Source organism: Typopeltis vanoorti, chromosome 4 (genome assembly GCF_054136105.1).
Source record: "Typopeltis vanoorti isolate ZY-2024b chromosome 4, IOZ_Tvanoo_1.0, whole genome shotgun sequence".
In the NCBI taxonomy this organism is placed as follows: Eukaryota; Metazoa; Arthropoda; class Arachnida; order Uropygi; family Thelyphonidae; genus Typopeltis; species Typopeltis vanoorti.
In genome coordinates this window covers 105,507,745-105,519,862 of record NC_143552.1, presented here as the reverse complement: position 1 = coordinate 105,519,862, position 12,118 = coordinate 105,507,745, and the positions used below count along the sequence as shown (strand labels likewise).

The 12,118-nt window shown below is 34.8% G+C and overlaps 1 protein-coding gene across 1 annotated transcript in view; it reads right to left on the bottom strand.

Annotated features, from left to right (window-relative positions):
- Nucleotides 1-2,300: 2,300 nt before the first annotated feature.
- Nucleotides 2,301-12,118, bottom strand: part of LOC150107572 (peptidyl-prolyl cis-trans isomerase H) — a 71,536-nt gene continuing 61,718 nt past the window's right edge. Inside the window, exons 6-7 of the mRNA XM_090391392.1 lie at nucleotides 9,108-9,195; nucleotides 2,301-2,459 (exon numbers count right to left, since the gene is read on the bottom strand). Coding sequence (XP_090247518.1) covers nucleotides 2,350-2,459; nucleotides 9,108-9,195 — 198 coding nt within the window. The 3' untranslated portion in view covers nucleotides 2,301-2,349. The remainder of the gene's footprint in view (nucleotides 2,460-9,107; nucleotides 9,196-12,118) is intronic.

The window sequence follows — 12,118 nt, the reverse complement described above, 5'->3', positions numbered from 1 at the left end:
GATTCACAATATAAAAAGCATATAAGAGATGTGAGATAAGAAGAGACAACCATTTAGGATTGAGCAGGATAAATTATAATGAAAATCATACTAAACAAAAAAAAAAAAGTTCTAAAAATAATCAAAGTTAAAGAGGAATCAGAGGTGAACAGTATTCTTGTATATAGACAAATATTAATTTTCTGAATATGAAGTTCATGTTGCTCTTCTTTGGTTCTATACAACTAGATTTAATATTTTTTTAAATATAGTTTAATATTTAAAGGAGCACTCTTTCCAGCAATCTTCCTTACTACTTTTAACAGATATGAATAAGGCATAATTATAGCTGAGTTAATGGAACAGTAAAATCACTGATACATATCTAAGGATATAGAGAAAAAGACCTAGCTTGAGAGCTTATAGTTAGTATGATCATTAGCCTTATTGTTTCTTCTGTTTAAAGATGGAAATCTTCATGATCATGAAATTTCCAATATGTACCATCAGGGGTGTGCAAGAATACCATGACAGCACTACATAACTAAGTTCATATTATTACTAATCTCCTATCAATAATTTTCCTCCAAATTAGTCTGTCACTTATAAACCTTCCAGTATAGTCATCAGATCTCATTATTATTTTAATGGCTAATATAGCCTACTTTCATTTAGGAGCGCCTCTTTTTTCTCTGGGCATTACTGAAGTGTTATAAAACTAATATATGAAGAATAATATAGGAGGAAAATTCAGACATACCTTTTTGGATGTTGTTTTCTGTCTCCTTATCCCAGCGATATGCATTCATCTGCTGTTAAAGGAAGAGGGATTTTGGGAAAGTGGGGGTAAAGTAATGCAGGGGAATTATTTGAAAAAAACGGGTTTTTTATAGGTAATAATATTATTATTAAGGGTGGGTAGAGAATGTTTTGGGGGGGGTGAGAGAAGGATCTGAAGATAGAAATTATTTTTGTTTGGGAAAGAGGAGTGATTGATGGGGCAAAGTCAGGAATGGGAGTAAAGAGGTGCGAGCCATTTCGACAGTGCATCATCTTCAGAACTCGTGGGGAAGTGGAGCTATGTCATGTCGACTAGGTGTTTCTGTCTTTGGTGTGCTTGTGTTGTCTCCTATTCATTGGAGTCGTAACCTAATTTTTATGTTATGAAGCTTCCATAACATAACATATATCAGATCTTATATTTGTCTTCTAGGGTACTTCAGAATGCATCTGCTGACATCTTGGTCTTCTTCTGGGTCTTTTACCTGTCATCTTGACATCGACAACCTGCTTTACTAACTCTTCTTCTCAAGAGTTAGTAATTTTGCTTAAGTGACCATACCACCTAAGATTAATTCTACTCACATACTGTTGAATGCTAACAATGCCAAGTTCCCTTCTAATATCCTCAAAGGAACCAACTGAAATGCATAAAAAATGTTGGTCCTGTCATGGATTGGGGTAAATTCCTCACTGAGTTCCACTCCTGTCACTAAAAACAAGAAGTTAGATACAACTGACACAAACTAAAGAAGTGCATAAAGTCTTCCTAATTCCATTCTGATAACAGGGCCAGTTATGACAATAGCAGAATCAGTGAATCTAAATGTACTTGCTGGCAACACTACAGACTGAATGAGTGAGTGAGTGAGTGAGAGAGAGAAAATCATCAGGTCCTCTGGTAATAGTGAAGCAAAATTTGAGTGCCACAATCTATTGAAAACTATTTTTGACCAGGTCCATCTCTTCCCATACCTCATGCTCTCAGTTTATGTCACAAGGCAGAGATTATTCAGAATGGTTCCAAGAGTATTTGTGTGCTATACATTAACTTGTTTCAAAACAGGGATCCAACATGGTTGAAGCTATGGAAAGTGCAGAATGCAATTAAGTCTGCACAGGCCAGTTTTCACAAAGTACCTATAATGCTATTATGAGACCTAGTGGCCATTCACAGTGTACAGCAGTTTTATTCCAAATACTGTAATAAAAAAAACACTAGAAACAAAAATTATAAATCTATTTTAGAATTCTCAGCAGGCAATCTTTTTGGCTTTATATATGAAGAAATGATACTTTCAGTTTTTACATTAAACTAAGAAAACCCTAACTGCATTTTTAAAAAAAATTAAAATCTTATTCAAATGCAAGGCTAAGCAGAATACTTCACCTGCAGTGCAATTTTTTAAACTACAATTCGTAAAAGTAAAATAATACACTTTAAATAAAGAATCTAACAAAAAATCTTATAAAATTTTGCATGGAATACAGAGAATATTATAAGATTCTTTTTTTTTTTTTTCTATAAATAAAACAACAACTAGAAAAATACAAACACTTTATTCTGACAAAAGACAAGTACAACATAATTCACATTTCTCCACATTGGGATATAATTACAGGAATTTTAGGTTTATTATTTGGTCCAGTTGGCACATTCTCAATTTTCCTCATCACTAAAAGGCCATCTAATATGCGACCTACAAAAAAAAAAAAAAAAAAAAAAAAAAAAAAAAAAAAAAAAAAAAAAAAAAATGGCAAATTGCTTTATACAAATCGTACTATAAATAAATATAAATCCCTTTCTGCTCCTTTTGGATAATTTCAGCACATGCAACCAACTAAATTTCATAACTATCATGAAACAATCCCTTTAAAAAATTAGTCGATATTCTCTGAATCCCTTTAAAAAATAAAATATGTAAATCCTACCTGCAAAAAACAGTTGTAAGGCCTATTAAACATTAGTATAGTGGGTGGACTAAGGGTAAAGTGCAATCCCAAAACATTGCACTTGAAACCTAATATGAAACCTTTCTCAAGATGCTTTTGGTGGTCTCACACCTAGCAATGAAATTCATCTTCCACCTAAAGACATTTACAAATATCCATGCCTACAGTGAATTTAAACCTACAACCTATTACTGGGAGTGCAGAAATGATATCCGCTTAATTGGCTGGCAAATTTTCTTGACATCCATTAAAAAAAAGTGAGCTATAATCCAATGCTGGCTTAAGACTTGTATAACAACATCATAACTTCCTTTCTCTTACAGCAGAAGCTTTTTTTAAAATGAAATGCGCAATATGCTGAGCTTTACCAATTGTTTTACCCACCAAACTTAAATTTCCTATCAACCAAAATATCCGAATCCATGTATTTATAATTTTTTTTCTAAAGTCTGTCCATTCATCTTGTATCCATTTAATATTATCTTCATATCAAATCTCATGTAACTGCGTTTGTTCACATTAAACTTTAAACTCCATCTTATCCAAACAACTAACTACCCTGTCTAGCTACCATGTTCATTATTGGCAAAGGGAGGAATTTCACTTTAATATTTGAACTTAGTCATTTATGAATATATTAAACAACAGGTACTTATACCAAACTCTATAGCACTGTGCTTTAACAACTAGGCTCTTTAAAACCTCTCTTCTAACATGATTTCCTGTTTCTATCTTTCAATTAATTTCCATCTCATCTCAATTAGTTATCACAAAAATGTGCCTATCTGTCACATTTCTTTGGTTTTTATGTGAAATGTTACCAGAGGCTTTATGAAAATCCAAATAATCCAAACCAAGGATCTTAGTTTATTTCTCTAGTATAAAAACAAAGCCAATTTGTCATAATTGATTTCTCCTTAACAAAGCAGGTACTATCAAGAATACAACCTGGATACAATATTAATTCCCCATCCCATTAATTTGTCTATAAGCCTAAGAAGACTCAATGTTCTATAATTCTTCCCTTTACATGATGAACTACCCTTATGACATGGAATGACTTTTGCAAATTTCCAACCAAAATTCAATATTCTCAAGAAGGTACAATTCACTGAATGACTAACCCTAACATATACATCTGTTTACTACCAAACAGATATATTATCTTACCTCCAATCTGATCACCTGACAGATGAATTTCAGATGTCAATAATTTCCTTTTCAGTTTTACAAGATTAGGTAAATCTTGTCCTTCAAGTATCCTCTCTTCTAACTGACCAGTTTCATATATTCACTCATAAAATACTTTGTCATGAAAAATTTACATCATTACTAACTTCCTATCTACAATTTTCCTCCAAATCAGTCTGTTACTTGTCAAAAATCCAACATTATCAGATCATATATTTCTATCGTCTAAGGCACTTTGTACTGTATCAATCCACCTATATCTTGGTCTTCCTCTGGGTCATTTTCTTGCCAACTTACTTGGCAGAGAACACTTGTTTTGCTATACTTTCCTCGCCCATTCTGTTCAAGTGACCATACCATCTGAGATTAGCTCTGCTAATGCATTCCAGGTTGTTGACAATGCCAAGTTCTTTCCTAATATCCTTGTTTTTAATATGATATTGCCATTGATGCCATCTGTTCACACCTCTAATCTTTCTCAAGACATCTGCAGTCTCTAGTCTTTGGTCAAGTGTTTTACTTCTGAACCCAGCTCTCAGATCCATAAGTTAAAACTGGTTTGAACACTGTCTTGTATACAGCTAATTTAGTGTTCCGACTAATTTCTCTCTTATTCCATATGAATTTATTCAATTGACTTCCTACCATACCAGCTTTGTTGGTATGGTAGGAAGGCTGTCGATTAAATTCAACAGAATTTAATCAACAGATCTGTTGATTCTGTTGTCTATTTCCATATTTAATTTACCATCTTCACTAAATATAGCACCTAAGTAGCTGAAACATTTTACTTGTTCGACAGATTCTCCATTCACAACGCAGTTAACATTTTCAACAATTCTGCCTATTTTCATTGTCTCTGTCTTTTCATTGCTGACCTTCATACCATATATATTACAACAGTTATTCACATTAGTCAGGGAATCTTGCAGACTTGTAGCAATTTATTTAGAAGAATAACATCGTCCGCATAAAGCAAAGAGCTGATATTAACAACTCCAATTCTGATATCATGTTTAATACCTTTCCTTCATAATGTGATCCATATAGATAATGAATAACAAAGGGGATAATGTACATCCTTGTCTCACACCAGATTTAACATTAAACCATCTTCCTGTACTTCCTTCAATTGTAATTGCTGACTTGCAACTCAAATAAAGACTAAGTATTGCTTGATATAATGCCCCATTGACACCTTATAACTGAATGTATTGAATAGCTTCTCTCTTGGCACCTTGTCGTATGCATTTTCCAGATCGAGATCGTTGTTATATTCCCATGCTTTCTCAGCTAATTGTCGTAAAGTGAAGATCTGATTCTGACAGCCTCTATTTGGCCTGAATCCAGTTTGTTCTTCACCAAGCTTTTCTTCCACAATTCTTCTCAACCATTTCTCAAGTATACTGGCACCAATGTTGCCTGGAACACTCATTAGGAAATACCTCTGTAATTCTCACATTCAGTTTTATTTCCCTTTTTATATATGGGTACTATTAAAGCTCTACTCCAATCACCAGGAATTTGTCCCTCTGTTCAGGTCTCCTGAACTATGCAGTGCAGCCACTGTAAGACTTTTATACCACCATACTTCAGCATTTCTGGTCGAATATCATCTACTCCTGCTGCCTTTCAACATTTCAAGCCTTTGATGGCTTTTTCTACTTCAAGTATGGATATGTATTCCTGACTGTATGCCTGTTGAGTGTTTTTTTACCACTGTGCTATCACTACTTGTTTCATTTAGCAATTTTTCGAAGTAATTACTCCATACTTCAAGGATATCTTTTCTCCCGTTTTTCATGTCATCTTTATCATCTCTAACTCCTTTTACAGCACTCTTTTCTCCATTTCTAAGCTTCTTCAACAACCTCCAGAATATCTTACCACCTTCTTGATATTTATTTTCTATGTTCTTGCCAAAGTCCTCCCATTACTTTCTGTTTAGCTAGTTTTACACAGTGTTTAGCTTTCTTACATTTGTCTCTGTATTCTCTAAGAGCACAAGCTGACTTATTTGCCAGGAACTTTTGATATGGTTTCTTCTTTTCCTTCACTGCCTCTTTAACTTCCTGTGTCCACCAGGGAGCTGATTTTTATATCCTTGCAGACAACCTCACCACATGCCTCTCTGGCTGAATCTATCAGGGTTTTCTTCCAGGTTTGCCAATGAATCTCCAAGGTTTGGATCCTGTTCTCAAACTCTTTCATTTTTTCTTCAATAATCTTTGTGTATTTTAGTCTACAGTTCACATCTGAGAGCTGCTCAACTTTTATTCGCTTTAAAACTTTCTTACATATAATTCTTTTCAATATGAAATTCAATTTTATCCTGCTGAAGACTAAATAGTGATCACTTCCAATTTCAAATCCTCTGTACACTCTGGTGTCCTGCACCAGGGAGAAAACATCACTATCAACAATAACATAGTCAATGAGACTTTTTTTATTCCTTGCCTCTTCTCTCCATGTGAATTTGTGCACAATTTTATGTTGGAATATGGTGTTAGTAATAACCAGTCTATGTCCTGAGCAGAAATCCAATATGTATTTGCCATTATTATTAGCTTTGCTCTTTTCTCCAAATTTTCCCAAAACATTTTTGTATGTCTGACAATCACTTCCTACTCTGATATTTAGATCCCCAACAAGAACCAACTTTTCCTTTTTCATTGTGTCAGTAACTTTCTCTAGAGCCTGAAAACATTCCTCCCTTCTATCTTAGTAATGCCTTCTGTGGGACCATAGGCACAAATAAGTCTCATTGTCCAGTTCCCAAGTCTGATATTTGGCCATATCACTCTACTTGAGACTGCCTGCCATTCAAGAAGATTAGCCTCATAATTATATTACTATCAAATGTCAAATATAATCAAAAATTGCAGAACTCAAATTTGCACTTGATCTTAATATGTTCTATGGCTATAATTCAGATAAACATTTCTTCAATGCAACTTGTACTACAGTTGACACTAACTATGTTTTTTTCTTGAGCACCAAAGGAATAGTTTGCCATAATGGATGGTTTCTATAATGAGTTTCTTTTAGCATGTTATTGTTGCTATGGTACTCTGGTTGGGACTTCTGAATGGTTTAACAGAGTGGGATCTGACTGTAATATTTTAAATACAAATTTCATGCCTTGTCATTTAGCATTAAACCTTTCAATCACTGTACAATAGGTAACTCACCTTTTGAAAAGCATTTATAGACCTCTATTGTACTAGCTAGAACTTGAATCCAGTCTTTCAAACTAAATGAATGTGTTAGTCAGGTATTTGAATTGCATCTGATATATCTGAAAGGTTCAATGCCAGGAACAAATCAACAAGTACCAACAATAATGTAGTTGATGCCGAGTGCTTTGCTGCTGTAAACAGAAGCTTGAATATCAATACTTCTTTTTGATATTCAAATTCCTTTCTACTTTAGAAGAAAAAATTTCCACACCTGTGTATCCAGGTTGAAATAACCTGTATGTGGATGAACAGACAAACAAACAAAATGAATCCAATAGGTATTTAAGTATTTTGAAAAAAACAAAGCTGAAATGACAACTCTTGAAAAAAAGTACTTAAAATAACATTATCATTCCTGCACATCTTAAAACTTCTATACTAAAACTATAAAATTCTGTTAACACTCTTCATTTATAAGGGCCTCATATGATGACACATAAAAACTATGTCCTCAAATGAGGATATCATTTTTAACATATACAGGGCAAATTTAGCAAAATTAATGAATTCATGGTAATACTGTAAGATTAAATGGTATGATCATTATAATTTTTTATAAATGAATATAAAAATTCATGCATGAGAGGATTAATAAGCTTGAATGATTAGTTTGAAAAACAATAAAGTTGATGTCCCACACAATGAAAATCCTAGAAAGGGTTCTTGATGGAAGACTGAGGAAGGAGGTGGAGATTGCAAAGGAGCAATTTGGCTTCATGCCTGTTCGATCGGCCACAGATGCTATCTTTGGGGTACGACAGATGATGGAAAAGTTTCAAGAGAAGCAACGGGAGCTACATCTGGTATTTATTGATCTGGAGAAAGCGCATGATAGAGTGCCAAGGCAAGAAGTCTAGAGTCTGAGGGAGAAGAAGGTACTGGAGAAATATGTCAGGTTGGTGCAGGAGATGTACAGAAATGTGAAGACAAGTGTTCGAACCTGCCTGAGAGTGACAAAATTTTCCAGTGACAGTTGGCTTGCATCAAGGATCTGCATTAAGTCCGTTCCTGTTTATATTGTGATGGAGGTGGTGACGGAGGAAGTGAGAGAAGATGCGCCTTGGACTATGTTGTATGCAGATGACATTGTGCTGTGTGCAGAATCAAGAGAAGTGGCAGCCAAACTGGAATGTTGGAAGAAAGTACTGGAAGAGAGAGAGGTATGAGACTGAGCAGAAGTAAGATCAAGTATACGTGTTGCAAAGTGGATGGCAGTCAGGAGACGGATCTGGAGCTGGAAGGAAATGTCATCAGGAAGGTCAGTGACTTTAGATACTTAGTTTCAACAATGAAAGAGGATGGTGAGGCTGAGAAGGAAGTGGGATGCAGGATACAAGCAGGATGGAGGAACCGTAGAGAGATGGCTGGAGTGCTATGTGATAAGAGGGTGCCGATCAATCTAAAAGGCAAAATTTACAGGACAGTAGCGAGACCAGCTATGACGTATGCTTTGGAAACTGTGGCCCTGAGGAAAAAATGACATCAGCAGAATAGAGGTAGCGATGATGAGAATGCTTAGGTGGATGTGCGGTGTGACCAGAAAGGATCATCTGAGAAATGATCATGTAAGGGGGAAACGGTGAAAGTTACGAACTTAGGAACAAAGATACAGGAGGCAAGGTTGAGATGATTTGGTCATGTGATGAGGAGGGAGGAAGAGTATGTGGAAAGAAAGGTCATGCAGATGGATGTGCAGGGGAAGAGGAAGCGCAGATGGCCAAAGAAGAGATGGAGGGAGATGGTGGAGGAGGACTTGAGGATGAAGAACTTGGATGTGGCTACAGCCCAAGACAGGAAGTTGCGGAGGAGACTGGCCACAAACAGCGACCCTCCTTAAGTGAGAAAAGCTGAAGAAGAAGAAGAAGAAGAATATAAAAATTCATGCATAAAGGGTTAATAAGCTTGAATGATTAGTTTGAAAAACAATAGTATATTTTCTCAAATTTTAATGTTAAAATAACTTACCAAACACAACATGCTTTCCATCTAAAAAATCACACTTTGCACATGTTACAAAAAATTGACAACCATTTGTATCCTTGCCACTATTTGCCTGTAAGAAAGATTATGGAAATTAATATTTTGTAAAAAGACAACTATTAAAGATTACATGCTTTTATTAAAGGTTATGTGCTTGAACACCATAAAGAAGTATTCTGTATAAATTATTGTTCTGATATAATCAGTGGCAGTTCATCAGTACGATAATGAGGTTACTGGTAATATTAAGGATGCAGCTAAAAATCAGAATTTGCATATTAAATATTTACTAAACATTATATTAGGTAAATGCAGTATATCTTAGAACACTATAATGCTGTAGTGTGCTGATGCTGATACATTTACAAGATTAAATGTGATATCACCAGCATCTAAAACATCACTGGCTTCCTCAGTTATACATTAGTGATAAGTCACCACTGGTGAGAATCTACTTAACAGCATATGAAATGGCCACAAAGTCCTGTTATTCCTACACGAAATCAGGAAATATAAATCATTTTTACATGTGTTCTAATTCCTCCTGAAAGTAAAAGGTTTGTTTTCCTTCAATTCAAAACATCATATTTCATGACTAACATCTCCAGTGGCACATTCATCCAGACCTTACCATGATTTGTGTTAAAGTGTGAAGTAATCTGGGACATACTCCCTCTTCTGTAGCAAGTCCTGTCAGATAATTCTTGAACAAATATAGGGTGATATGGATGCAATTTTAGGTCAATTTTCATATGCTTTTAAATTGTCAACTAGCAATTCCAAGTTCAAATGTTGTTCTTTATGCACTAATTTCAATGGTAATCTTAATAATATACACCCCAACTTGGCTGCAATGTTTTCCTCTTATTTAGTCTACCATTTTTTGGTACAAAAAAATGGATTATCTCCACCAAAACAAACAATTGTTTATTTTGGTGAAGGTAATCTCACTAAAATAATCACTGGAAATCAGCAGCCCTTTCATTATCCCTCCAGTTCTTTCTCTGTTGTATATCCAATATTGACAGTAACAATTTCTTCAATAGTATAATAAAAGGAAATAAAAATATTTCATCATGAAAAATCTGACACTTTCATAAGGAATTAGAACATGTAAAGTGATTTTTTTTTAACCAAATTTGCATGTGGGTAAACGTACTATGGCCACTCTGTAAATAAGTAACCACTGTAAGTACTTACCATTAATACCTAGCATACAGTCATAGTGGTGTGGTTTGGTAAGAAAAATTCACTAACATTGTTAATTACGAGTTTTGAAAAGAATAACATTAAGGAAATGATCATAATAAAAAAAATTATATATTCTGTAATGGTGTCACTGCTATTACAAAATGTAATATTGATAATACCATTCATTAAGACAATTGCACTGCAGACATTTTGTTATGCTATTAAAATGGTCTGATTAAAACCAAAATTAAAAATATTCAAAACTTTTATGATCCTACACATCAAGCTTCATCAAATTTCAATCTCTTTCTCTCACACACACAAAGAGAGAGAGAGAGAGAGAGAGAGCAACTGTATTATTATTATCATTATCATTTTGAATAAAAACTGTCCAATTAAACAGAGGAAAAAAATTTTTCACCAAGCAGTCTTAAACCTCAAACAGTGAAAAGAAGGGGAAATTTTTTTTTTTGAACCTGAGTACAAATCTTATCATACTACAACATATAATTACACTGCTGTCCAAAAGCTGAGGACAAACAACATTTTTACAAGTATATGAAAAATTTTCATATACAGTGTATATTTGTGTAAATATACTACACAAAAAAAATGTGTTATAAAATTAAATTACAATATGTTTTTGGCAAAAGTTACACATTTCTTAAGGACACAGTTAAGGAATTAATGTGCAGTGATTACAGAAAACTATGTGGAGAGTCATTTCAGTATGAATATGTCCGAACTGCGATGCAGCTCTCACGATGTCGTACCATGCTTAGCACCAAGTGATTCTGGAGTTCTTCAAGCAAACTGGCCCACTCCTCCTTCAGAGCAAGAATAAGGCCTTATTTGTTTTCTGGAGGGATATTTTGAGTAGCAATGCATCTCCCTATTGCATTCCAAACGTGCTCTATGGGGTTGAGATCTGGAGAGCATGCCAGCCACTCAATTCGATTAACATCCTCGGTCTCCAGAAGTATTTCCATTCTTCATGTATGACATGGCATGGCATTGTCATTTATAAAAATGAATTCTTCATCAACAGCACCACAGAACAATCGAACATAACGTTGAAGAACTTTGTTACAATATCGTTCACCACTCATAGTCCCTTTTTCCATTAAGCATTATGCCTCCACACACACCATGTTCCCTGTACTGCTGTATCCATCCCTTTCAAGAACATTCTCGCGATAGTAAGCAATAATACTTTCACACTAGATCAAGTGTTCTCTAGAACCAGAGAGAAAGACTAAAACGACTCATCCATAAAGAGTGCATTAGCCAATTGCTGTGTCCAATTTTTATGGATACAACCATGTAAACATGCTCTACGATGATCTGTGGATAAAGGGTTGCAGATCTCTTGCTACAGTTTGTCGAGATATCTGTGTACCTGTGCTTGAATGGAGCCAACTTGCAAGCTGACCTGCCGTGATGCATCGATTACGTTTTGCTATTATAACCAAAAATGTTTTCATGCTCTCGTGTAGAGTGATGGCAACCCCTTAGAAAACATCTGGAAAACATTCCATTGGTTTGAAATGCTGCCCAGAGCTTGGATACACACTATGTGAGATTCCAAACTCTCTGGCAATATCAGTAATTCTGCAGCCTTCTTCAAGCTTTCCAATAATTCTTCCCGACATGAAATCAACTAGATGATGTCTCTGAGACATTGCAAGACATCCAAATTTTGCAACTTTATTCTGTAATGAGCTTCCTCATTACAGAAAGAGTTTCCTACAAACACAATTCACTTAGCACAGCCTTTTGCGTTTTATCCTGTTGAGTGCTACTAC